Source organism: Sceloporus occidentalis, unplaced genomic scaffold, assembly GCF_023333645.1.
Source record: "Sceloporus occidentalis isolate IW3139 unplaced genomic scaffold, rSceOcc1.0.p SCAF_7, whole genome shotgun sequence".
Lineage (NCBI taxonomy): Eukaryota > Metazoa > Chordata > Lepidosauria > Squamata > Phrynosomatidae > Sceloporus > Sceloporus occidentalis.
This window is the reverse complement of record NW_028316987.1, coordinates 59217902-59245350: the sequence shown is the minus strand read 5'-3', so window position 1 is coordinate 59245350 and position 27449 is coordinate 59217902. Positions and strand designations below refer to the sequence as shown.

Genomic DNA, 27449 nt, shown 5'->3' with positions numbered 1-27449 from the left:
CCAATGGCGTACTGTGGCATCATTATGGCGCTGCAGAAAGAACCCGCTTTTTGCAGGTTCTTTTTGCAGTGCGAGGGAGCCAGGCGGTTTGTCCACTGTGGCTCCCTCGAGCAGCAAAACAAGGCGTGGGCAGACTGCCCTTTTTGGGTGGTCTGTACCCCACCTTAGAAACACTTGCCTTCCTACTAATTAAGAGAGATATACTAACTTGCCCCCAACAAAACTTATGAAGACTCATATGATTCGACCAGTATATAACAAGAAATGCATTGATGATCTCCCAGAAGTTTGTTCTCACATTAAGAAAAAACAAAAAGCTCCTATGTACACTCATACTGTATTTCCAAAATGAAGCTAGTTAACTGCAAGGCTGAGTTCAGATTAATCAGATAAAAACAGGTTCTAGTCTGCATGCTCTCTTAGTGCTAAAATCATTACAAGACTCTTTAAATTAACTTTGATTGGAACACAATCCAGTGCACTGAGAATTAGGACTGGTTTACATGAAGTCTTTGGTGTCATGGAATAAAACTGTATAAACAAACTCAATCTCAAATCAGATACAGTTTAATAAATGCAAGCTATACATGTCTGTGCATCTGCACACACAGATACATTGCTTCATGACAGACACACACTGTACAATAAAAAAACCTGCATCCTATACTAGCAAAACCCAGCCACCATGAAATATCAACATTTATCAAAAATGATCTCAAGAGGGGAAAAAACCCTGCTTATCTAAAGTAAGTCAAAACTGCTCTGTTGCCAAGATTTTTTAAAAAACCCTACAAGATCAAATGAGATAACATGCACACAAAGCACTTTTTCCCAAACTGCTGATATAATCACCTGGATGGTTACTTTATAATAAAGGTATTATTAGTGAAATCCTTTTAAATGGAACAAGGACAGAGGGGCCATTAATATATCATAGCAAACTTTTCTTCTAAAAGGAAAAAAACCCCTTCCAACTTAAAAACTATCCGCATTTGCTCAAGACTGCCATGTAGATGTATAAGGTGGAAGCAATGAAGTCTATAGCAGTTTGACAACAGTTTAACTGCCATGACTCTGTCCTACAGAATCCTGGGATTTGTAATTAGGTGAGGGACCAGAGCCTGCTGACAGCCCAGGCTGAATACCTCGCCAAACTATAAATCCCAGGATTCCACAAGATGAAGCCATGACAGTTAAAGTGCTACCAAACTGCTTTATTTCTGCAGTGTTAAAGAGCTATATGTCATTGTTCACCCTTGCCTAATTAATAAATTAAAACAGGAATTAATCAATTAATCAGATTTTGAAAAGATTGCAAAGTCCCTGCATTTGCAGATTGATTAAATAAGCTTTGGGGCATAGTTCCCTATAAAATTGTATTGATCTGATTTGATGTATAGCCTACCTTTCTCCCAAAATGGGACACAAAACGACATCCTAAATAGACAGCACATAGAGAATCTAGAAACAATCAGACGGATAACTGTTTTTTTATGAAACTTGGCATCCATCATATTAGCTACTGCAACAACAATGTGTTTACCACCCTCATACTATGCACAGTAATCTTTGGAAATATATTTTATTTGGATAAATTATTGAATTTATAGCATAATGAATTTAGACTGTTATGTTAGGTATTGTATGGGTGTATGCTTTGGTTTCTGTAATACAGTCTTGTTTATTTTTTATTTATTCCTTTTATATTTCCTCTGTATTTTTGTCAATCATTGTATGTTATTAGAATTTAAAAATCAATTAAATATCAAATCAGTAGTTTAGAATAAAGTTCTCATAGTGGACAGTATAATGGATTCAGGAAGCCCCCCCTCATCTGCAATACAGGGAAAAATAACTCTGATGGTACTCTCTAGAGCAGTGGTTCTCAATCTTCTTAATGCCGTGACCCTTTAATACAGTTCCTCATGCTGTGGTGACTTCCAACCATAAAAATGTGGTGCTTTCCAAATTTGTGTTTTCCAATGCTCCTGGGTGACCCCTATCAAAGGGGTCGCAACCCACAGGTTGAGAACCGCTGCTCTAGAGCTTTTGGGGTGATAACAGACACAGAAAAATCTAGCCTTCAGAACCTCTAAGCATTGCAGCTACTTGAGTCTTTGTTTGGATCCTTGTTTCTTAACTGGTGTGAGGGACTGGCAATGTTTTTTTTAATGTGTCAGAAGTTGGTACCATAATTATCCCCGCGTAAGGCATAATATTTTTATTAAAGGCTTTGTATAGTTTTTATCTGTAATGTTTTTAAATATGTTGTTAGCCACCTTGAGTCCCATTACTGGAGGAAAGGTGGGATGTAAACAAATAAAATCTGAATAAAAATAGTATGTCATGGAATTCAGTGATGCTTCAACTGCATAATAGATTATGTGACCCTAGAATGTCACTGCTGTGTCTTTTGTTGCTCAGTATCACAACTTCTCTTCAGGCTTCTGATGATCTTCCTAGATATTATTTTTTTAAAATCCCTGGCAGGAGGCTACACTAACATGGTTATGCAACATAATATCACATGATTAGGAACTGTATTATATTAAGGAGAAAGACAAACAAAATTACTTGTAAATACATCTCATGGAACTCACCCTATTTCCAAGTATTTATACTTAAGATGTCACCATAAGGCATATGGGATACATATTAACCCTGTGAGACTCACCCACCCAACACCTGGACTTTGCTTTCCAACTGTCTACAGGACAAAGAGTAATATTTCCATGATAAAGTGCTTAGCAAACAATTGTACAGCAGCTGGCCTTGGCTTAAGACAAATTCTAAAAATGAAATCATTCCTATTCCTTAAATCTTTGTTTGCTCACAGCAGTTCTTACATCAATAAACTCTAGCATATTCTCTTTCAAAGGAAGAGGTGATCTTAAAACCACTCAGACTATGAAAATACTGTAATAAATGTAAAACTGAGATATGATAATTTGAAAATGTTCAGTTAGTTTATTAATTTCAAGGCATGTTGCAATGTTGATTGCAAGGACCTTTTGGTAGCAACGAATATATCTCTCAAATACACACCTGTGCTTTCTTTATGTAAGAATGCAAGAAGGACCATGATAGTTCAGACCAAATGCCTATCTATTCTATCACTCTGTTCAGAACATGTCAAACCAATTTCTATGGAAAAGTAAGATGTGATAGAAATGTATTCATTCATTCATTTCATTTATGTGTTGCCTTTCTCCCCGGACAGAGCCAAGGCAACTCACAGATAAAACATTTAAAATCACATAAAATTAAAAATAATTAAAGTATCTATATCCAATATAAAATCACATAATATACAAAAGTTAAAAACATCATCTAAAACACATACACACACAAATAAAACCAGGCCTGCATCATTTTAAAAAGCTTATTTGAATAAAAAGGATTTTGCTTGCTGGCGAAAGGACAGCAGGGAGGGAGCCAGTCTAGCCTCCCACAGAAGGAAGTTCGACAGGGTGGGAGCAGCCACCGAGAAGGCTCTCTCTTGTGTCCCCACCAGGCAAGCCTATGATCTTGGTGGCCCCGAGAGAAAGCCTTGTCTTGCAGATCTTAGGGCTCTCATAGATTTGTATGGAGAGATACGATTTCTCAAATAGTCTGGACCCAAGCTATGTAGGGCTTTATAGGTCATGACTAGCACTTTGAATTGTGCCCAGAAATGAACAGGTAGCCAGTGAAGCTGTTTTAACAGGGGAGTTATTTGTTCCTGGTAACTGGCCCTGGTCAGCATTCTGGCTGCAGTATTTTGAACCCGCTGAAGTTTCCAGACATTATTCAACCCATTACTCACAGCAGACACTGGTTCAGTACAGAAACAGCTTCCTTGGAGTCAGACAGAAAGGAAAAATAGAGTTGGGGTATCATCAGCATATTGGTGACACCGCACCCCAAAATTCCAAATGACCTCTCCCAGCAGTTTCATGTAGATGTTGAATAACGTGGGGAACAGAACAGAACCCTGAGGGATCCCACAGGCTAATGGCCAAGGAGTCAAACAGGAGTCCCCCAACACCACCTTCTGGGTCCGCCCCTCCAAGAAAGACCGGAACCACTGTTTAACACTGCCCTCAAGTCCCATCCCAGAAAGGCATCCCAGAAGGATACCATGGTCAATGGTATTGAATGCCCCTGAGAGATCCAACAGAACCAACAGGGACACACTTCTCCTGTCCATTTCCCTGCAAAGGTCATCCACCAAGGTGATCAAAACTATCTCTGTACCATAGCCTGGTGTGAAGCCAGATTGAAATGGATGTAGATAATCTGTTTTGTCCAGAAACCCCTGAAGCTCGGAGGCCACCACTCACTCCAGAACCTTACGCAATACTGGAATATTAGAGACTGGCCTATAGTTATCTAAAATAGTGGGATCCAGGATGGTCTTTTTCAGTAATGGACTCACCACAGCCTCCTTTAGACAGGATGGAAATCTGCCTTGCTGCAGTGAGGCATTTATCAGTCCCCTTACCCACTCAGCCAGTCCCTCTCTGGCAGCTTTCAGAAGCCAGGAAGGGCAAGAATCCAGTAAGCACGTGGTGGTCCTCACTTCTCCAAGGATCCTGTCTGCACAACCTCTATAGGAACCGTGTTCATAGCAGTGCAAGGGGCTTCAGGGGGCATATGAGCAGAAGGACCATCTTCAAAACATAAAAACCATTTCTTCCTTAATGACATTGCCCCCTGGCACTAGGGCTTGTCTTCACTGTCCAGAATACTCTGGGATTCTACCAGCGTATTCTGGCCCTAAATTCCCTCCAACTTACCCCCATTGCCTGTTCTTTCTTCATAGCAACTGCCTTCCTATAAGATCCCTGTTTGTCACCGGGCGTTGCAGCTGAAGCCACAGTGAGGCACCCAGCCATGTTATCACTGGGCACTTCACTCTGATGTCAATAATGACTTGTGCCCGCAGTGTCACCACCAGGCAGCTCACAGAGACTATGTGAGAAAGAAGAACTCTCCAAAAGGGGACAGCCAAAAACCCAGAGCAAAATGTAAGATTTTTTAAGTTTGCATTAAGGTGAAGAAATGCTGAATTAGGTGTAGATGTCATGAAGACAAAGCCACACCTGATTTGGGGCCTGCATCATAAACAGGACACAGTGAACCCAAGAGGAAATTGGGAATATATATATCCCATGTAGACCTTATATGAACAGGCAGGTTTGTAATAAGAGAGTGGAATGCAGCTGTGGACAATTTAACGTTTCACAAAGGATACTGATATAGCTCCTGCAGCTGAAATCCAGCTTGTAATCACTATGATGGTAGACAGATTTAAAGGTAAAGGTAGTCCCTTGACATGAATGTCTAGTCATAACCGACTGTAGAGGGTGGTGCTCATCTTTGTTTCTAAGCCTAAGAGCCAGTGTTGTCCAAGGACTGCTCTGGTGATCATGTGGCCAGCATGACTACACTGAACACTGTTACCATCCCACTTAAGTGGTACCTATGTATCTACTTGCATTTGCATGCTTTCTAGCTGCTAGGTTGGCAGAAGCTGGGACTGGTGAAAGGAGCTCACCCCATCATGCAGCACTTGGGCCTCGAACTGCCAACCTTCTGATCGTCCGATCATCAGAACTGGCGTCTTAACCACTAAGCCACCACATCCCTTCATTTAGGTTTAGGCTGCCAAAAATTGAAAAACTGTGCACATCTTACAGGAATAGGAAGAAAGAACAGAGAGGAATTAGCATCCTACTCTCATCACTGGGGCCTATTCCATCATTTCTTAATCTCTGAAAAAAATGCTTGCTCATGTCACTGTGTGATTTGGCATAGCAATGAGGACTCTTTATTGCTTTCATTTCTGTGGACACTCAGGACACAAAAGTGTTTTCCCTCCTTACATTTCTTTTTTTAGACTTAAATGAAGAACATATTCATGTTATCACATGGCAATCACACAGAGACACAAATATGTCATAAGCAAAAGGGGAATTATCCAGGTTTTCATATATTCCTGCCATTTTGAGGGCTCACAATTTTAGAACAACAATAACTCCACAAAACCTTCCCCTTACCTCAGAACACAGAATAAAAGACAGAACCTTGCAGCATTCCTTTGAAAAAGCTACTACCATTTGCTGTCTGGTGTTTTGTACATTTATCTATGCAAGAAATGGCTTATGAGATACATTAATTCCAAATTGTCATCAGTTTTTATTTGACTATGGGAGTTTAGAATTGTTGGGTAAAAAAAGGTTATCAAGACTGATGTGGTACTACCTTACACAGTTCTGCTAAATAAATTTGATTATAGTGTATTTATAAAAAAGGACAAACTCTGCATTTGCACCTGCTCTGCAGTTTCACTAATCCATCACCAAGGTCTAAATAAGCTTTGATAAAAGGTAAAATGATTTTTTAAAAATATTTTTAAAAAAGGGAACATGACATAAGCAAAAAATAACAAATCTCATTTAAAACAAAAACAAAACGTACTATTTATTTGTTCAAAATTGTGCTAGTAGGGAAGATGATGAAATCAGCATAGAAACCTTGTCCTCAACTGCCATGTCCTGTATTAAATGCAGATACTGTGCATAATTTCCTGTATTTCATCCGCACACTTCACTGTAATGGATGGAAAATTAAGCATTCCATCTATGTCAGCAAAGCATCTGCCCAAAACATTTTAGTGAGAATGAGAACATTTGGCCATGAACTACAATTTGTTGTAGCTTCTAAAATTCTACATGGGCAAATATATAGGAATAGGCATTATAATGATACCATAGCATCTTACTTCTACTAGTGTTACTTCTAATAATAATTTTATGCCACAAAAAAGCAAAGGCATGCTTAAAACTGGAGACAACATTGTGAGCAAAGTAACTTAAATTGCTTTATCTGTATCTAACAGAATTACTGTATATATCATTTGTAGTTCTATCAGTTTAAATAGACCAAGTTTCTTCTCCTTCCTTCAGGCATTGCTTTATTATCATTATGCTGCACAGTGGTATACAACTTCAAGAAGGGAATAAGTTATCCCAACAAGAGCAATCTGAGCATTTATGCAAGTTATGGAATGAAAAATGCATAGCTACCATGGTAACAGCTAAGTCACATGGTAGCTGCCATGAATGCAAAGCATCTTAAGTAAACATTGGCATGTTTTGTTTTGTGCTGCTATCTCTAAGAATTTTCTTTCCTTGAACAATGCAAAGAGTACTCCAATGAGATTTACCCTTTCCAGGAATTCATAGTGCCCTTCGCCTGTTATTTTCAACAACACAAAAAACTTTATAGCACAGTTTGTAGTAATCATGGCAGGCTATATATTATATCTATTCATTCATTCATTTAAAGTGTTTATACAGCATCCAACTGCCAGCTGCCCTCAGACTACAAATATATTTTACAATAAAAGCAAATGAATTCAGCACTATGGTGTCAGATTGGTAGCATATTGCATATTTAAAAATATATCTGAGATTGTGAACATAATAGTTACCTGTGCTTTGTCTTCCTCTTTTGATCCCTTGTTTTATTTTGCTTTTGTCCTATTTGAATTCTGAAAATGTTCAGAGAATTTCATATATTGTTCCCAGAGACAGCTTGCAGGATCATTGTAGTCTAATTTAATCACAAGAACTGTTCCATCAGCCTTTAGACCTCTCCCTGAGGACAATTTTGACCTCTCTCAACTTTTGGTATTACAAGTTTGAGCCTCCCTTATCCAGAATTCCAAAATCCAAAATCGTCCACATGGGTGGATGAGATAGTGACATCTTTGCTTTTGGTGGTTCAATGTACACAAATTTTGTTTCATGCACTCTAAATTATTTAAAGTATTGTGTATAAAATTATTTAAAATATGTAAATTCTAAATTATTTAAAATATCAGGCTATATGAATAAGGTGAATACAAAACATAAATGAATTTCATGTTTAGACTCATCCCCAAGATATTTCATTATGTATATGCAAATATTCCAAAATCCAAAATAAATAAATAAATAAATAAATAAATAAATAAATAAATAAATCCAAACACTTCTGGTCCCAAGGATTTCGGATAAGAGAGACTCAACCTGAATTAACTACTAGTATGTCATGGAAGGTTGTTTTTTAAAAATAATTAGTCATAATTATACTCCAGAGGCCCTGAAAAATAGTTATCACGCCAGTTAATTTTTTGTACCAAAAAAAGGATGCCTTACTTGCTTGTTTTTCACAGGAAATCGAACTAGTTATTTCCAGTTAACATTTAAATCCTTTTAAAATGACATGAAACTAGCCTATGGGGAAAAACAGATTTGTCTCCTGTCTACTAAGCTGTTGTCTCAAGTCCCACAACAGAACCAATGACACATGACTTGAACCATGTGATATTCCTCTTCCACCATGTAGTATAGCTACAAACTAAAAGTACAGTCATACCACAATTTGAGTGAATTTATCCTCTGTTAAGTTGCAGTTATAATGTGATGTAATTATACCTTTATTAATGGTGGATAATTAATTATAAGTTACTTGTCACTTTCTCACTTTGGTTTTGACATACTGAGAATTTCAATACAAAGTATACAATGCCATAAAGTCTAATTATCACATTTATTTAAATTCTACAAACGCATGCATAGTCTCACACACCAAAAATGGCAATCGTAAAAATTACTGATTACAGCAACACTTACTAGAAATACACAGAGAATAGTATTTCCCCCTCTCTTTCTGTGTCTGTGTGTGTGTGTTTGCACCTTAAAGTCACCTGTTGATCTATGGCTACCCCATGAATTTCATAGGGCTTTCTTAAGGGAAAGTCCACACTTAAGGGAAAAGTCCAAATGGATACCCCATCTTTTTTGCTCCACACCTGGCCTGGAGCCTCCCCGCACCTGTTTTATCTACAGCAGTTGTGTACTTAGTGAATGTTACTGTGGTCTGCTGTCAGCTCACTCTGCCACTGCTTCTCCCACAGACAGATCACTGCTGGTCACCATTTACTTTTCTCACATCACCTGATGCTAAAATAAAGATTTTCTTTTTCCTGCTTGTTAGGCACCTCAGGTGTCACGCCTGGTGTCTCACTATGACTTACTTCCTTGAAAGATCTTTTACTCTCCTTCTCACTGCTCCTGGGATTATGCTTTGAGGTTACAACGAGCAAACTATGCATTTTTAAATTCACACTAAGACATTTTTATTCTGAATTTACTGCTGTTTGGGCTATGTGTCATGTGTCCTGGTTATTACAGATTTGGGAGAAATGCCATGCACCATATATCCTGATTGGCACAGGTCTGGGGGGAAGTTCTCTTTTTCTACCTTGTGTAGACTTGGCCTTAGGCAAGGAATACTCAAGAGGCAGGTTTTGCCAAGTTCTTCCTCTGAAATTGCCTAACAGCACTTGGCATTCATTAATGATCTTTCAACCAAGTACTAACCAGGTCTAACCCTGCTTAATTTCAAAATCAGATACCTCTGGAATCTTTAGGGTACAGTCAGTCCTCCGTATACATGGATTCTTTATCCACAGATTCAAAATATGTTTTTAAAAATCCCAAAACCAAACCTTGTATTTGCCATTTTATATAAGAGACAGTATTTTACTATGTCATTGTATTTAATAGGACTTGAACATCCAAAGATTTGGGTATCAACAGGGACTCCATGAACCAAACCCCAGCATATACGAAAGGACCACTGTATTTAGACCCTCCGCCTGAATACAAATACTAGCCAGCCTAATACACTTTTCTACCAGAGCCAATTTTGAGTTATTATAAAGCAAGAAAAAGTGCACATTACTTGCACTTTATCCTTCATAAAATGCACACAGGTATTACTGAATCTCACAAAAGACTTTCAGCTGACCTTCAGGAGTGTTATATCTCATCTTTCAGAAGATTAGTAAGCTCCTGATATTATATCTTCAAGAAGCAGGGGGAAAGAATAAATGTTCAGAAACAAGTAAATCTGAAGAGGTCTGTGGGAAATTACCTTTAACATTATTCTTTTCTGTTTGTTTGGTGATTTTCTTGAACTCCAAATCCTCATCCTGAACATAAAATGCAATCTTTAAAAATTAAGCTGTGCAATCTAAGATGCTGAAGTGTTGAATTTATAAGGGAAACATTCTGAAAACTAGAATTAAATCTCACACCATTTAACTCAAATATATTTACTAAAATACAGCGGCATACAACTGATGGGAACTTATTATAGCAGTGCAAATTAATTCTAATTAATTCTACCAAAGGTTTTAAATACAGATAGCAAACCAAACAAAATCCAGTGGTTTTCATAATACATATGCCAAGGAAGTATGAGATCATGTGATATTGGCACTGATTCCCCATGATTAAGCATTTTCTCTCAGCCTTCATCTTTATAAAAGCCTTTGCTCATTTAACATTTGATTCCTCTCCTTACCAGTGCAATACAGCTGATGAACATTAGACACATTGTCTGCGGAAGGAGAGTCTGCAGCAGCAAGCACTTAACAAGTACATGGAAAATTGGAACTTAGGGGCTATAAAAAGGATTGGAATCATTAATTGTCATGAAAGCAAAAAGTGACACATGCACTCCCTACTTTCTGACTTTATCAAATCCTGAAAAAGGTGGACTGGCATTGGCCTCTTTTTATTTTAAACAGGGCTCGTGTTTTTCAGGGGCCTTTCTAAGCATGTATTCTATATCATGTCATACAAGAAATATGTTAAGCAGCCAAAAAGACTAATTCCCAAATCTGAAACAGACAAATCTGTTCCACATGCCAATATAATAAATGTAATATGATGATAAAATTGTACAGGGACCTGATGAAAATATGGGGGTTTTTTTCAAACAAAAAAGTGAATGAAGATTTTGTGAGTATTGATAACAGAATTCAAAAACATGTGACTATCACAAATCAAATCCATAGTTTTCTTAAAGATTTTTATAAGACAGTTGTGAACCATCATAGAAATGAAAGTATTAGGAGGGAGGGAGAGAGAGAGAGAGAGAGAGAGAGAGAGGTTGCCAGTGCCCCAGAACTTTTTCCTCTATACATTTCCAACCTTGCATGTATACATATGAAACCAATGGCCTGACTGACACCACACATAGCTAGCTGGCCCTTGTGCAAATCTTAAATGAAATTGATACATTAACTGATTTATTTTAACCCTTAATCCCTAACACAGAACAGTTTACAGCATAGCCATTAATCAATGGGAACTTGATAGGTCAACATGTGGGTAAATTCCTATGATTCAGTGGATCTAATCCAGTTGGGACCAACAACTGTGAATCTGCAATTTAATACTGTTGGCCCTCCACATACTGACTTCTGCAGTATTGATTATTATGTTCTGACTGAGAATCTAGGTCCTCCAGTGCAACACTGCCAGAAGTTGACCTTCATTCAATGATCAACTTCTGGCAGATGTTTACCATACAGTAGCACTGGAGGGCCTGGAGATTCCTACCTGCTCTCTTAGGTAAAAAGAATAGCTTTTTTTATTTGTGATTTTTCCACATTCAAGGGAGTCCTTCACACACAACCCCAACAAATGTGGTGTAACCAGTGTATGTGCTTATCTAATATCAGTGAACCCTGATGGCTCTGATGTCAACAGGTCAGGGAATCCAGGTCTGAACTCCCATGAATGTAGAAAAATCACAAATAAAAAACCACTATTTTTTTTTTACCTAAGAGATATATTGTTGTGACCCTATCATGGGGTTTCCTGCGGCTCAGAAAGTGTGACTTGCCCAAGGTCACCCAGTGGCTTTCCATGGCCGTTCAAATCCTGAGCTCCCAGAGTCGTAATCCAATGCTCAAACCACCAGACAATACTGGCAACTCAGAGAAGTCATTTAAAGTTTGTTCCAAAATTTGGAATGGATATGCTGTCCCACTGACATCAAGGTCATCTTTCTCCAAAGTCTGGTCCTAAGGTCCACTGAATTCCGCAAGAGTCCACAAACAGCTAGAAACTAGGGGATATTTTTTTTTACCCAACCTGTCTCAGACTGGATGGCCACTGATATAACATACATAACATACTGATAGGCCAGGGGTTCCCAAACCTTTTGACTCATGGAGCCCTTATTTCTATGATGGAGCCCCTAAGAGGCCTACCCTATGCCTTACAATTTAATGGTGTGTAGGAATATATATAAGAACATATTCTCGTTCTTTAATTTCATTCTATTTTTATTTCTTTCATTTTTCTGGAGCAGCCACAGAGTGCCTGGGAAGTGCATACGGAGTCCTAAGGGGTCTGCGGAACATATTGGGACTCCTTGGGCTAGGTTAAGTCTTGATCATATCCAGATGTCCTTACATGCTTAAAGAATGCTAGTAGCATCTAAATTCCAGCAAAAGACCAGAAACACTTTGTGTTTCAGTATGCTTATATTTGACAGTAGCCACAATGTCAGAACTTGTTCCTTAATAATAGAGTCAATCAAAAATGAAATCCCTGTTTCTGAACTAAAGACTTTCATTGTTTTGCACATGAGTTTTAAAACGAAGACTCTGCAGTCTAGAAACAGTAATTAGAAAAGATGAAGAGAATTCCATATTAATTCAATGTATCAAATCCCTGCTGACATCCAAGGACCAATTATTTCAGAGTGTTGCACCAGGTGTCACACAACTTTCTAGCCATACAACTGAAATACAAAGCTGATTAAAATTGCTAATTGTTCTAAGTGCACTTCACAGACTGAGAACACTCTCAAGAAGAGATAATGAAGGCCCAAAGGCTATATCTGACCACATCTCTGGTGAGCCACCACATGGTAGCAGCATGGAACTGCATATTACAAAGAGAGTAAATAGTGAGTCTGAGGGGCCTAAATTCGTTGAAAGCACCAGATCCTGTCTGATCTTGGAAACCAAGCAGTGTCAGCTCTTGTCAGTGCCTGAATGGGAGACTGCTAATGAATACCAGGTGCTGTAGGCTATATTGCAGAGGAAGAAACTGGCAAAAACACCTAGGCTACTACCGCAATGCAGAATTAATGTAGTTTGACACTGGTTTAGCTGTCATAATTCCATCCTATGAAATCTGGGATTCATAGTTTGTTGTAGCACCAGAGCTCTCTGACAGAGATGGCTAAATATCTTACAAAACTACAAATCCTAGGATTCCATAACATTGAGCCATGGCAGTTAAAGTGGTGTCAAACTGTATTAATTCTGCTGTGTAGATGCAGCCTGAGTATTCCTTCTTTCAGAAAACCCTATGAATTTCATGGGGTTCCCATAAGTTAGCAGGCGACTTGAAGATATACCCCCCCAAAAAAATCTAGTTAATATCTATACTACCTACAGTGGGTCCTTGGTATCTGCTGGGTTTGGTTCCAGAACCTCCCTGTGGATACCAAAATCCTGTGGATACCAAAATCCATGGCCGCTCAAGTTCCATTATATACAATGGTGTCCCATCTATCAAATGGCAAAATCAAGGTTTGTGATATGGAAGTGTGTGTGTGTGTGTGTGTGTGTGTGTGTGTGTGTGTGTGTGTGAATATATTCAAGCCATAGATGTGGATGCAGAATCTGTGGATATGGAGGGCTGACTGTATATCATTTAAGAGTTACAAAGTAGAGGAAAGAAAATTGTGGTCTTCCAAATACTGGACTGCAATTCCCATCAGTCCAAGCCAGCAGAGCTAATGATGAGTGATGATGATGTAGGGTCACATGTCATCTACCTTTGCTATATAGTATAAATGACTCCATAAATGCTTCTTTGAAAAGGACAACGCTTTACAGATAAGAGATATACCACATCATGCAATTAACAGAAGGGACCTTGGGAGCAAATGCAGATCACTTTAAGAACTTAAGGAAAAGTCTGATATAAACAGGTTTTTTTAAAAAAAAAATCAGTGGTGCATGGGGGAGAAAGAATTTCTCCTTCCATCCCCTGCAATACCCCTTAAAATATGTTCTGCATAGCTGGAGAAGCTTCCAAAATATTACAGCATCACCCACAAGGAAAAGAGAATTTGCAAAAACTGTCTCCCCACAAAAAAAAAACAACTGACATATTTTTAATCAGGGTCTCTTTAGCATAGGAAAAAAGGAAAGGGGACAAAAGAGAGGCATATTAAATAATGTATGTTGTGAAGACACTGGAGAGGAAAAAGCTTTTGCTTTCTTGCATACTACTAGAATAGTTCATGTCTACAGGGAAGACCCACAGAATGAGCCGTAACAGTCTTACAGCTCTTCTTTTTAAGTTTCTAGCCTGACACTCATCAGCTGAGATCAATTTTATGTTTAGACTACAACTCTCATCAATCCCCAGTTTACACAGCCAATAAGAATCAAATAAGATGAAGTCTAAAATACATGGAAGCCAACAGGTTGACAAAGAAAGACTCTTCTAGCCCTTGTAGAACATAAGATAAGGGGCAAATTGTGCTACCATTATTCTGCCCATTTCTCTTGTAAAACTAATCTGCCATTCCCACTTTTAAGTGTCTTTACATAAACAATAAGGTCTCAGTAAAGCCTAGCACAGGCAGCATCAGGAAAAATAATATCCTGGTTCATTAAAATATATATTTTTAAAAAGCCCAAAACTTTTCTGGGTGGGGAATGATTGCTACCATATTAACAGTAATCCAGAAATTTGGTGTTTTAGTGTAGCTGTAGGGTTGCCATAATTGTCCATTAAATCAGGGACAAAATGTAGGACAAATTCTAAACCAAACTGTAGGACAACCGCAGGACAAAACTCAGCCCAAAATGTAGGACATTTAAGGTCCTCCATTTTCCTAACATGCCCTACATTTTGGGCTGAGTTTTGTCCTGGAGTCATCCTACAGTTTGGTCTAGAATTTGTTCCACATTTTGTCTCTGGTTTTAGTGGACAATTATGGCAACCCTATCAGTAGCTGTGTCTACCCCAAGCAAGTAGTAGTAGCAAAGTTCACAAGCTTTCCAACTCAGGTCTTATTTAAGTGTTCTCCTGTTAAGTTCCTAAATATTTCAAAATTAGTCTGGCAATGTATGTAAACAAAATCCACCATTTTAACCCTATTGTCAGAAGTAGTGGGCCTGTGGCTGAGTGTGGGTGTTCCACAAGAGTTTTTAAAAACCCATGATTATGCCTCCTGCAGGGAAACAGGGAGTTAGGAACTGTCAAACACAGCATTGTGTTGCTATGTAATTTCTTCATTTGTTGGATAGAAATGGGTGTTTGTTTTTTAAGCAAATGCAAGGTGAGAGTGAGGAGCCAATTGTTGTAGCAGCACAATTTTTTATTAAGGGCTAAAGGTCACTGAGGGTATAAATGCCCGAAGTGGACCAGATCGTGTCAGATCATAGAAGCTAATCCAGAGGTTTAGGGTACAGTCAATTCTGGTTAGTACCACCAACAAATACCAGGTACAGTAGGCTATATTTGTGAGGAAAGAACTGCCAAAACTACCTCTAAGTATTCCTTGCCTAAGAAAGCCTATGAAATTCATGGGATTACAGTAAGTCAAGAGGCAACTTGAAGGCATGTATACACACAGAGGACACTATGACATTTGTGTGTAGGTACTGTTTTTAAAAAGCTAGGAAGGTTTAGTTTCTCCTGGAAACCAAGTGGGTCTTCTCCATCTTGCTTTTAATGCAGACCATGGAGCTATAGGAGTGTGTTCCCATATCTAGGGTTAGTGAAGGTGCACAAGTCCATTGTGTACTGCCTAGCATGCAAGCAAACTGCAGGATGAGCAGATAGATTCTCCACCTCCAGAGTAAGCAAGTCTAATGGCCAATAGAGAGTTGAAGTAAAACAGGGAAAGAATTAAGCATTTCAGTCACAGGTGAAAAGATATCATTTCTGCATCTATGTACTGAGAAAGAACACAAGGGTAGACTTGATTTACGTATTTCAGAGACAACCAATCTACTTATCTCAGTAACCTTAATACCCAAACCTTGTTGCTGCTACATTTACCAGATCTATTTTAAAAAAGGCAGAGCTTTTCTTGGATATTATTATTTTTAACATTTGCAACTAGTTTGTGCAATTGCAGGGGAAACATACTATTTTAAAGCAACATTCACACAAATCAAAATTCAAATCATGCAAAAGTAGTGTTATGTTATCTGATCTTAAAAATGGTTTTTAAAAACAGGAAAGATGAAGTCCAGGACCCATTCATGGTCAAATATATCTAAGGTCCCAAACCCACAGGCCAAAGGAAGAGGCTTCCAGCCACAGCGGGCTGTGCAGTTCCTGCAGTTCCTGCCCCATCACACCTGGAGAGGCCTCGGGCCACTCCTTCCCAGCTATCTGTTTCACCCGTCTCTTCCCCATAACAAAGCACACTGAACAGACTTCATTCGCCCCTCGCTACAGATTATTCATTAATGTTTCTAAAATGAAAAAAATAATAACTACTGAACACAGGACTCCTTTCTAACAGGAAAAATGAGTCATACCATATATTAAAGATAGTCTGTCTGAAAGATAATTCTGGTGGAATTTCCTTGTGTACTAAACTGTTGCAGCATATGGAATAATTTACTAGTAGAAGCAATTAAAAAGAGGATTTTTATTTTGTTTGCATTAAAGCTTAGCAACCATCTGGAATGAATTGGGGAGAATAATTTGATGTTATAAAGGCAGTAGCTGGACTTGCCTGTTGACCCAGCAACATCTTGGACTGCCTGAAGGAAGAGGCCCCTCCCTCCTCAACTGTCATCTCGGCCTCAGAGGGAGCCATCAGGCAGACCAGCAACATCTTGGACTGCCTGAAGGATGAGACTTCTCCCTCCTTTAACTGTATTTTTATTGTATTAACGATTTTACTGTACACCGCTATGATCATCGCGGAATAGCGGTCTATAAATAAAACATATTATTATTATTATTATTATTATTATTACTAACATTTCTCACATTCTTCAGCTCTCCGTTGTTGTTGTTGTTGTGTGCATTAAAGTCATTTCCGACTTAAGAAAACTCTAAGGCAAATCAATCACAGGGTTTTCTGGGGTTGAGAGTATGTGACTCACCCATGGCCTGCCAGAGGGTTTTCATGGCTGAGCGGGGAATTGAACTTTGATCACCAGAGTTAAGTCCAATGCTCAAACCACTACACCACGGTGGGTAATATAAAGCACAAATCAATTGGTTTATTTCTTTTCAAAAATTTTCATTCTTACATTTACAGACAAAACAAAACCATAAACATCAATGAGAAAACTAAAAGAAGCTAACACAGCAAGAAAGTAAACCAAATTAGTAAATAATTTTTAAAAATAAGGCTTGTAAGGCTATTTTATCAGGAGCCTATTTCAAGTAGGAAGAGAAAAAATGAAGGCTCTAAGGATGATGTAAATAAACAGGGAGTTTTGGGATATTCTGGAATTCAAGACCTTAACTTGGAGAATGTGAATGTATGTGCATTATACCTGACAGCCAAAAAGCAAAAGGTCAAAGTAAGTTAGAAACATGACTGAATTACCTGTAGAATCTGCATGAGAGTTTGCATAAAACTCAAAGGTCCACAAAATACATCAAAAGATTATATACTTGCAAATGATCCAAAGGAAGTTTCAGTATTCCCTGTCCCTGCCACTTTTTGAACTTCCGATAAATTTAGATGGTAATAAATTTAGATTGTAAGTAGACTATGAAAGAATGGCATGGGTCAAGTGAAAGGAAAAGGGAGCCAAAGAATATTGCACTACTCTGAACTGAAGACACCTCATCCTGTCTCCAAGGAAATGCACTCTTCAGCAGTTACAAAGCTGAAGAAATCTCAGCATGTGTCAAACAAGGAACTGCAGATTTCTAGCAGAGAGGTCTTTCAAAGGTTTTTGAAAACAGATGCAAACTCCATCTGATGTATTTTTTAAAAAAAATGGCTTATAATTTGAGAATTTATAATATCATTGTAAAAATAATCAGAGTGTCAGTGTGTCACTACACAGAGTGGTGTAGTGGTTTGAGCATTGGTTTATGACTCTAGAGACCTTCCTTGTCTGGAAGAAACACTTGGCCATGGAAGCCCTCTGGGTGACCTGGCACAAGTCTTTGCCTCAAAAGAAGGCAAAAGCTAGTACATTCTGAACAAATCTTGCAAAAAATAACCTTGTGTGATGTTGGCCTATCCAAAGCTGCCCCCACAGTTCCTAATCTTGATAGTCTGTCACTCTCACCTGCCCTTCAGTCCCACTTCAGAATCCCCTTTTGGATTTGGGTCATGGGCCCCAACGGTTCGATTGGGTCAAGTGACCTCAATGCGGACATGTTTGTGTGTTTAGCTTTGTCTTCTTTATGGTAGGCATGACCACCCTTTCATTCATTATGAAGAAAGTCAGTCTGAGTCACAACTAACAAATTAAGAAGTAAATTATTATGTCCTGTAGAATAGTTGATGCATTAAGAACTTTCAGTTCTGAATTTCAAACACAGAGCAAGAGTCAAACTGCGTTATGTCAGACCTTTTCCTTCAATCAGTTGAAATACCCAGTACACATTCACTCCCCTATGACTTCCAACAGTCTTATCCAACTGTTCCCAACTGTCAGAGGCAAAATCCCTTTAAAAAGTTTTAAAAGTTTTCCTCCCTCAAAGAGGGATCCCTTCCATTCACAGCACTCTCTATGCTGACACTGATTCCCTTCACATCCCATAATAGGTTTGCCTTAGGGTCGCCATAAGTCCGAAAAAAGTGAAGGACATAGGACAACAACAACATAAATAATCAGAAAATAAACTGATCTCAAAGTAGATTTCTTCTTTGGCATGGCAATTCATAGTTTCAAAACAAAACAATCAGCAAGACATGTTGGAGCGTAGAGAGACACGTTGTGTCCGTTATGACCACATGCAGAGTTGATCCAAGAAGGCAAGATGCCACAAGAAGGCTCTTGGAGAGACGTCTGCAAAAGATTCAGGCTGAGAAGGAAAAATTCCTCCCACACAGGTTGACCAGCCTTGAGCTCCCAGCTTGAAGAAATAAACACTGCTGGACAGCAAGGCTCTCACTCAAACAACGAGGGCTTTAATCACTTGTTGCAAGCTATTTACAAGAATGCACAGAGTACCAGACAGCCATCTTGGATACTCACAGCTATATATACAAACAAACAAAGTGCTTCGCCAGTTACCGCACACAACAACCAAACAGAGATAGTCACCTTCTCCCTTATATAGATGGTCTTCTGTGAAGTCATGTAATAGCCATGCCACCAATAAGACCTTGCTGGTTTCATACCTAGTGCATGTTGCATCATACTGTATCCCATGATGCACCCCTTCACTGACTTCACCTACTGTGCATGTTGCATCAGATGTCCCATGATGCACAACTTCCAAATGCTGACTCATGCACACCTGCCACTTGAACTGTAGTCACCTCTGCAACAGTTCCACCTCGTGGCCATATCCATGTCATTTCCAGGCCAAGTGTGCCACATGTTCCTGACAAGACAGCCCTTCACCATTGTTAACAAACATATGGATATCCAGCTATGGACACACCAGCTATGTTTATTTGAGATTGCTGCCTGTTACAGTGGAACTGCTTCACAGGTCTCCACCCCTTTGCAGATTCTAAATAATTTTCATTGTCAAAAATGTGGCTCTAGTTAAATCCATTTCTTATGTCATGCCTCACGTTTCCTAGAGAACGTGAGCTATCTTATAATGTATGTATGCATTCTTCAAGAGCAGCATCTGAACCATGGTTGTGGAGAAAAGATAAGCTGAAGATAATGTTCTAAAATAAACAATTTAATAAAACTTAAAATAATTTTCCAAAAGAAGTGAGCTTTGATGAGCAACTGAACAGCTAAGGTGACATAATTTTGGTATTTTACCCAAAAATAATCAGTGACAACAAAAATAATGGCCAACTTGATTAAAGGGACTGGAAACACAGAAAGTCTTACACAGAAAATAACATTTGTCCACTTAGCTCTAACTAGTGCAACTTAGGTACCTTTGGAGTTTGAATCTAATGATCATACTTTCAGATGGCAAAATGAGTATTATCTTAAAATGTGGTGAATCTACCAGCATAGTGTAGTTGTTTGACCATTGCACTATGGCCCAGGAGACCAGGGTTTAATTCTCCACTTGGTTATGGAAACCCACTGGGTATCTTGGGTGAGTCACACACTCTCAACCCCAGAAAACTCCATGATAGGTTTGCCTTAGGATCCCCATATCTAAGAAACAACTTGAAGGCACACAACAAAACCTGCCCTACACACACACACACAGACACAGAGTAATTCTGCTGAGCAGGACCCTGTATTTCCTCTGCCAAGTCCTTTTCTGTCAGGGCAAGTGATAGGTCAGCAATGCCTGCAGTAACTGTCAGCAGCTCTTCAGGATTTCAGACAAAGATTTTTCCCAGCCTTATCTAGTGAATTTTTAGGGCAAGGGGACAGGACTAAAAATTCATTTTCTTGTCTGAAAAACAGACACACAGAATAAAATTAGGCTAGAATCTATTTTCAGTTGCATGTTTACTGGTACAAAACTGCTGACAAGCATTTCACCTCTTTTTACATATACATGCACATCTAATCAGTGCCTTAAGTTCAGCACAGCTGAGTTTAAGAGAAAGGGCAGGGAGGAAAGGACACATTTCCTCTTCAGGAACAACCATCAGAAAAGCATCTGGAACCAACTTTTTGAATAATGAAATGTCCTCTTAAAAGGGAAATGGTTCATATCGTTAGACTTAAATAAGCAATGGGAAGTCACCACAAACATATACAAATCTCTACTTTCGGTATGTTCTGAGGTATGGTAACAGGCAGCTGCTTCTATTTTAATGCAAATAACAAAACTTTGGTGCATATTTTATATGCATCAGGCTTTGGGTGTGTATTTGTTTTTAAGGTTGTGTGTTTTTTTATTCTACCACCCAATCTGTATTGTTAATGATGGCATTTTACTATTACTTTCATTATGATGGTTAGTACCCATGCTGGCTAGGAGATTCTGGGAAGTGTATTCCAAAAACCAAGCTGTATTTGGCTTTACTTGTTGCCAGATGATTCACACATTAATACAGATTTTAAGAAGTAATCCAATTGCTAAATACTTTCTCAGAATAATTATGGACACAGGTTTTCATATATGGAATATGGTGTTCCTTCTAATTCTATACCATTTAATAATTTATACAGATTAAGTAACTTTTCTACAGAAATTAAGAATATTTTTAAAATAACATGAACACTTAACAAGACCATGGAAGCCAGAGGGCACTAATATCCATATATTAGGCAAGCAATATGTACAACCAGTTTTACCCAGCAGAGCTCAACTAGCACAGGGAGTGTTATAATTTACTGCTTTTCTTTGTAAACCACAGAAAAGAAAAAGGGTAATGCCTTTCAGGCACAATGTTTCTTTCAATTATGTTTGGAGTGGCAGAGTTTCACACACCTCCAGCCTAAGGCACAATTCTAAAGGTTATGAAACTGGATATAGTAAGCCATTCATCTTGATAGACATCTTAAGTCTATCTAAATAGCATAAACACCAAATGGCAAGAATTGGAATATATGAAAAAGAAAATACTCTACTCATTTTAAATTCCCAAGTTTCGGTTATTTTGCATGCATGATACAGAATTCAAGATTAATGAAATGGTTGCAGGTAATGCTCTGTATTGTGCCAAATACACTTGTGTCCCGTGCCAGAGAAACTCACATTCCGTGACTAGACTTAATCATGTAAATTAAATAAAAGTGCATTCGTATGATTGTACTGAATAAATTATTCTGCTTGCAAAGCTTAGCATATTACTTTTTAAAATGTTTCCACTAGGTACTTTATCATATCAGATTTGCATGGTTAACGTTTTGTGTGAATACGCTGTTATGTGTGAAGAACTGACATTTATCATGCCTGTACAAGCTTCACTCTCTAGTGGTTCCCTTTAGATTGCAGAAAGGTCATATGTTCAACATTACAGAGAATAGCTGTCCACCTGAAAGACTCATCAGAGGCCAGTTCTTTGTCAGAAGGCATTCTCCATCTGAAGGACTGTCCTGTCCAGGTCTGGATTGAGATGTGGTTATGCGCCTTCAATTTGCCCATCTACTTATGGCAACTTCATGAATTTCATAGGGATTTCTTAGGCAAGGAATACAAAGAGGTAGTTTTGCCATTTCCTTCCTCTGAAATATAGCCTATGGCAGATGTTATTCAATTATTGTCTCCTGTTCAAAGACTAACCAGAGCTGACCCTCCTTAGCTTCCAAGATCAGATGGGATCAGTGCCTTTAGGGTATTTAGGACCTCTGGACTGAGATAAAGAACCATAAAAAGGAGAGAAGGGGCTTTGGAGCTGCCCACCAATGGTAGAATGGTCAGGAACATAAATCACTTTGTTTAGCCAATGATGAGATCATTTCTATTTTAATTATAGTCATTCTTTTGAAAATTAGGGTAATACATACAAATTATTATATTAGAATGTTATGCAAAATAGTGTCTTTTGCATATTTATAGCAATGCATTTTTATTGTATTTTTTTGTTTCAGTGCTTAAGTGGCCATCCTTCCAGCATGTCATATCACTTATGGGTGCACTTAGATGACATATTCTGCATGGCAGGGAGTTCAATTAGATGGCCTTTGCAGTCTCTTTCACTCAATGATTCTATGGTTCATCACTTGAACTAAGATAGCAAAATTACTATGTGGGAACTTCAGCACATATGCAAAAAATATGCAAATCAAATTTTGAAAATATCTGGAATGTGTAAAAGATTACTTGAAATCTTTTGTAATAATCATAATGACCAGAGCTAGTTACTTAATCAAGCTGGGAAGGGTATATTTCTGCCACAAGAAAGATATAGATAAATGTTTAACACTTTAGCAACCTGTCTCCAAAGCACAATAAACTACTACTTATGTAATTCCAACATTTTCTTCACAACCATAAAATCTTCCTTTAAGTTGGATACTAATTTCTATGCACATATGTCGTTGTTGTTGTTAATGGACTTCAAGTCGGTCACGACTCATGGAGACCCTGTGAATGAGATACCTTCAAGACCCCCTGTCCTTAACTGCTCTACTCAGGTCTGGCAGACCTAAGACCATGGCCTCCTTGATTAAATCTAACAATCTGATATGTGGTCTTCATCTCTTTCTACTCCCCCCACCTTTCCTATCATTAATGTCTTTTCCAGTGAGTCATCTCTTCTCATGATGTGGCCAAAGTATGACAGCATCAATGTAGTCAATGAAGGCTTCCAAGAAGGGTTCAAGTTTGATTTGCTTTAGGTGCCATTTGTTTGTCTTTTTGACTGGCCACAGTATCATCAGCACTCTTCTCCAGCACCACATGTCTAAAGAGTTGATTTTCTATCAGCTTTCTTCACTGTCCAACTCTCAAACCCATACATGGTGATGGGAAATATGGCTTGGATAATCCTAATTTGCTATTCAGTTTAATATCTTTGCATTTTAAGATTTGTCCAAGGTATGGGAAATCTTTAACTATTTCAATTCCTTCTCCATCTATATTGAATTTCTGTAGCTCTTCTGTAGTCATTATTTTTGTTTTCTTAATGTTCAATAGCAAGTCTGCTTCTCTAACTTCCTTAGTCAGCACTTACCTCTCTGACTCTCTTTAGTAATTGTTTCAAGTCTTTGGTGTTTTCTGCTAGTAGTGTGGTGTCATCTGCATATCTTAGATTGTTGATATTCCTTCCTCTGATTTTCACTCCTCTGCCTTCCATGTCTAGACATGTTCTATATACAAGTTGAATTGATAGGTTGATAGAATGCAGCCTTGTCTGACCCCTTTTCTGATTGGTAACCATTCTGTTTGTCCATATTCTGTTCTGATTGTAGCTTCCTGTACAGATTACACATCAGGAGAATGAAGTTTCTCATTTCTTTCAGATCAATCCATAGTTTTTCATGATCTATGCAGTCAGTCAAAGGCTTTGCTGTAGTCCATAAAGCACCTGCTGATTTTCTTCAGAATTCTCTGGTAAATGTTCCATTATCCATAAGTTTGCGATGTGATCCCTAATGCCTCTTCCATTCCTGAATCCTCCTTACATCTCTGGAATTTCTCTTATCATTTGTGGCAGGTGTCTGTGCTGCAGAATTTTAAGCATGCCTTTGCTTGCATGGGAATTAATGCAATGGTCCTGTAATTACTGAACTCTTTTGACTCCTTTTTTAGGGATGAGAATGTCTGTTGATCATTTCTAATCCGTGGGTAATTTTTTCCCCATATTTGTTGTCAGATTCTAGTTAGTATTATAGTCAGTTCTATCTCTGTGGACTGTAACAGCTCTATTGATATGTAATCTGTTCCTGGTGATTTATTCTTCCCAATTACTTGAAGTAGTGCTTTAATATCACTTTCCAGAATCTGGGATTCATCTTTGTATGATTCTTCTTCCCATGTATCATTCATCTTATCTTCTTTTTATATAGCTCATCTGTGTATATGTAATACACACACACAAACACAGTGATCAGTAGGGAGACTGCAGTCAAGAAATAAGAAGACTAGGAATTAGAAGGGAAGTGATGAAAGATCTAGACAAAGACCTAAAGAGTAAAGATATACCATTGATCACTAAAGACAGAATCACCCAATTCATTGTATTCCCCATCATCATGTACAGATGTGAGAGCTGTACAATGAAGAAAGCAATTAAAAAGAAAATCAACACATTTGAGATATGGTGCTGAAGAAGAGTGCTGGACAGCCAAAGAGACAAACAAATGGGTCCTTCAACAGATCAGGCCTGACCTCTCCCTGGAAGCCAAAATGATTAAACTGAGGCTGCCATACTCTGGCTACATCATAAGACATGAATCACTGGAAAAGATAATAATGCTAGGAAAGGTAGAAGGTAGCAGAATGAGAGGAAGACCACATGCCAGATGCCACACTCAATCAGGAAGGCCATGAGACTGAATTTGCAAGATTTAAGCAGAGCTGTAAAGGACAGGGGGTCTTGGAAATGTCTCATCCACAGGGTCGCCATGAGTTGAGGCTGACATGAGGGCAGTTAAGAACAACAACAATACATATATATTATATATATTGTATTTAAGGATAAAGGAAAGCACATGAAGTGTCTTAAGAGAAATAATTATCTAAAAAGAAAATAGTCCTTATCTTATCATAACTCCCTCTTCATATGAACGTAACGGACAGAAGTTCCTCTTGTTATCAGGCAGGCAGAGGGATACACAAGACAGATAATACTGCAGTTCTGCGTGGTTTGCAATTTTACTGCTTTGGTAGTATGCTGATCTCAGCAATATCTATCCATCTCCTATTGGTAAAGATTTTTCAGAAAAACTACCATGAGAACCAATCTGAATAGCTCAATAAAGGACGTTCTGAAAATCTGTTGCCTCATTAATTACTTTTCTTCCAACTTATGCATACCATCCCTACAAAAGCTAAGCCTATCTTGTGCTTTTGAACATACAGTGGTCCCTCCACATTATCGGGGCTTAGGGGTGAAGGACCCCTGTGAATGTGGGAAAACGCAAATAAAAAACACTATTCTTTTTACCTGAGACAACACCTCTCTCGGAATCTCCAGGTCCTCCAGTGCAACTCTATGGTCAACATCTGCCAGAAGCTGGTCATAGAGTCATGCTAGAGGACCTACAAATGCCCAGAGAACTGTTTTCTTTAGGAACTTCTAGGCTTTCAGCACAACTCTATGGTCTTAAGAGATTCCTAGAGAGAACATATTAAAACCGCAAATAATCAAATCCGCAAATGTCAAAGCTGCAAATGTGGAGGGCCAACTGTATTACTGTAGTGCTCTTAAACAACATCTTATTTTCTGGTTTTTTTATTTGTAAGAGCTAAACACTTTTCTTTAGAGAATTAATTTTTTCAGCTTGCCACAAGAACTTCCAAGAAAAGAACTTAAAGAAAATATTGTTGAACATTACAAACATAACACATATTAAATTACACATTTTACATTCAAATAGGCTTTTTGTTTGTTTGTTTCCAGGTGGTGAGAGTTGGGGGGTCTAAATTAAGATGCAGCTAAAAGAAATAACTTCCCATTTTCCCTTCCAAAAACTTACATTAAAAATCTGAGAAGGAACAAAACAAGTTATCTAACAAAGCAAGACTTTTCAACAATTACAGTTTAAATAGATGCTACAGTTAGGACAAAATGCTGTTTCCTTAAGCTAGCAAGATAATACAACCTTCATTTGCATTTTGTTTCTTTCACCAAGAAACAAAATAAATTTTCTCCCCAGACCATGACTGCTCCATTAAAAGCTATGGATGAGAGTACATGTATAACTTATGCAACTGTATATAAATAAAACTACTAGGGGAAATCTCATTGAATGCAATGCAATTTACTTCTAAGTAAGTATGCAGAAGAATTCACGGTGAATTAAGTTTAATTGACTGGGCTGGGAATCAGTCATGATGCACTTTGCTGGATTACATCCAGTGACTTGACTCTATTGAAAATCCACAAACTGGAAAATATCCTACCCGGTCCGCCTTCTCTGGTTCTTTTTTGTCTGCATGTAGAAGATGACAGTTTTCTCTTGCCAGTTTCTGGACAAGTTCAAGGTGCCCAATATCCTCTCGTTCTTGAAGCTTGCACATAACTCCTGCCTTAAGTGTTGGAGGGAAAGCAAAGAGATACTTAAATCCACAGTCCCAGGACATGACATTCACCAACTTGTAACTTTAAAATGAAAATATCTTCCCCATCACTGTATCTTAACTCTGCACTTTTGTGCTGAACAGAGTGTTTGCTGCTTCTTTAGGGAAAAGGCAACAACGTTCCCAAAGATCCCACTTCTTTCAAGCGATTCTATCTGCTTAGCAAAATGAGAACAGCATGAACTAAAACAGCTACTATTGTGGGTGCAGCTGATATGCTAACTGTGTGTTTGTTCCCGTCAACCTATTTCCTGTTACATAAGAGAACCATAGCAAGAGGTTAGAAATCCATGGGAAAGTTAGCCAAGAACAGTCCTGGAAAAGGATGGAGAGAAACAGAGTCATCCCTAAAAATAACAGCACAAGTTTCTGTTTCTCACACTCCACCCTTCTTTGTATGCATGGAATATAGTCACTGAAATGTGTTAAATATGAATACCAGCAGACACAAGCATATCAAATAATAACTGTGCTGCTTCAGATGCATTATGGAGGTACAGTATATGCAAATGTTTTGTTTAGTTGAGGTATATAAGCAAGAAAATTAACACAACACTGTGATTTTTAAAAATTCTATGCACATGAATGGACACAACCGGACAGATTTACCACCCAGTTCACTATTCATCTAGGCTACAAGAAGTCACAAACAGAGGACGAGGAAATCAATTGTACCTATCTACAGTACTTGCAAAGCAGATAGTACTAGCTAACATAAATTACAAGCATTTTCTTCACATTTGGACGCTTGTATACAGTGACTGTGTGAAAAGGTAACTATGGTTGGCCCCACTCTCTGCC

General features: G+C 38.3%; 1 protein-coding gene across 1 annotated transcript in view; it reads right to left on the bottom strand.

Moving 5' to 3' along the window:
* The window catches only part of LOC149309815 (rap guanine nucleotide exchange factor 5-like), a 170759-nt gene that overhangs the window by 67506 nt on the left and 75804 nt on the right, over positions 1 to 27449 (bottom strand). Inside the window, exon 9 of the mRNA XM_089533094.1 lies at positions 26472 to 26597. Within this exon, the coding sequence (XP_089389220.1) occupies positions 26472 to 26597 (126 nt within the window). The remainder of the gene's footprint in view (positions 1 to 26471; positions 26598 to 27449) is intronic.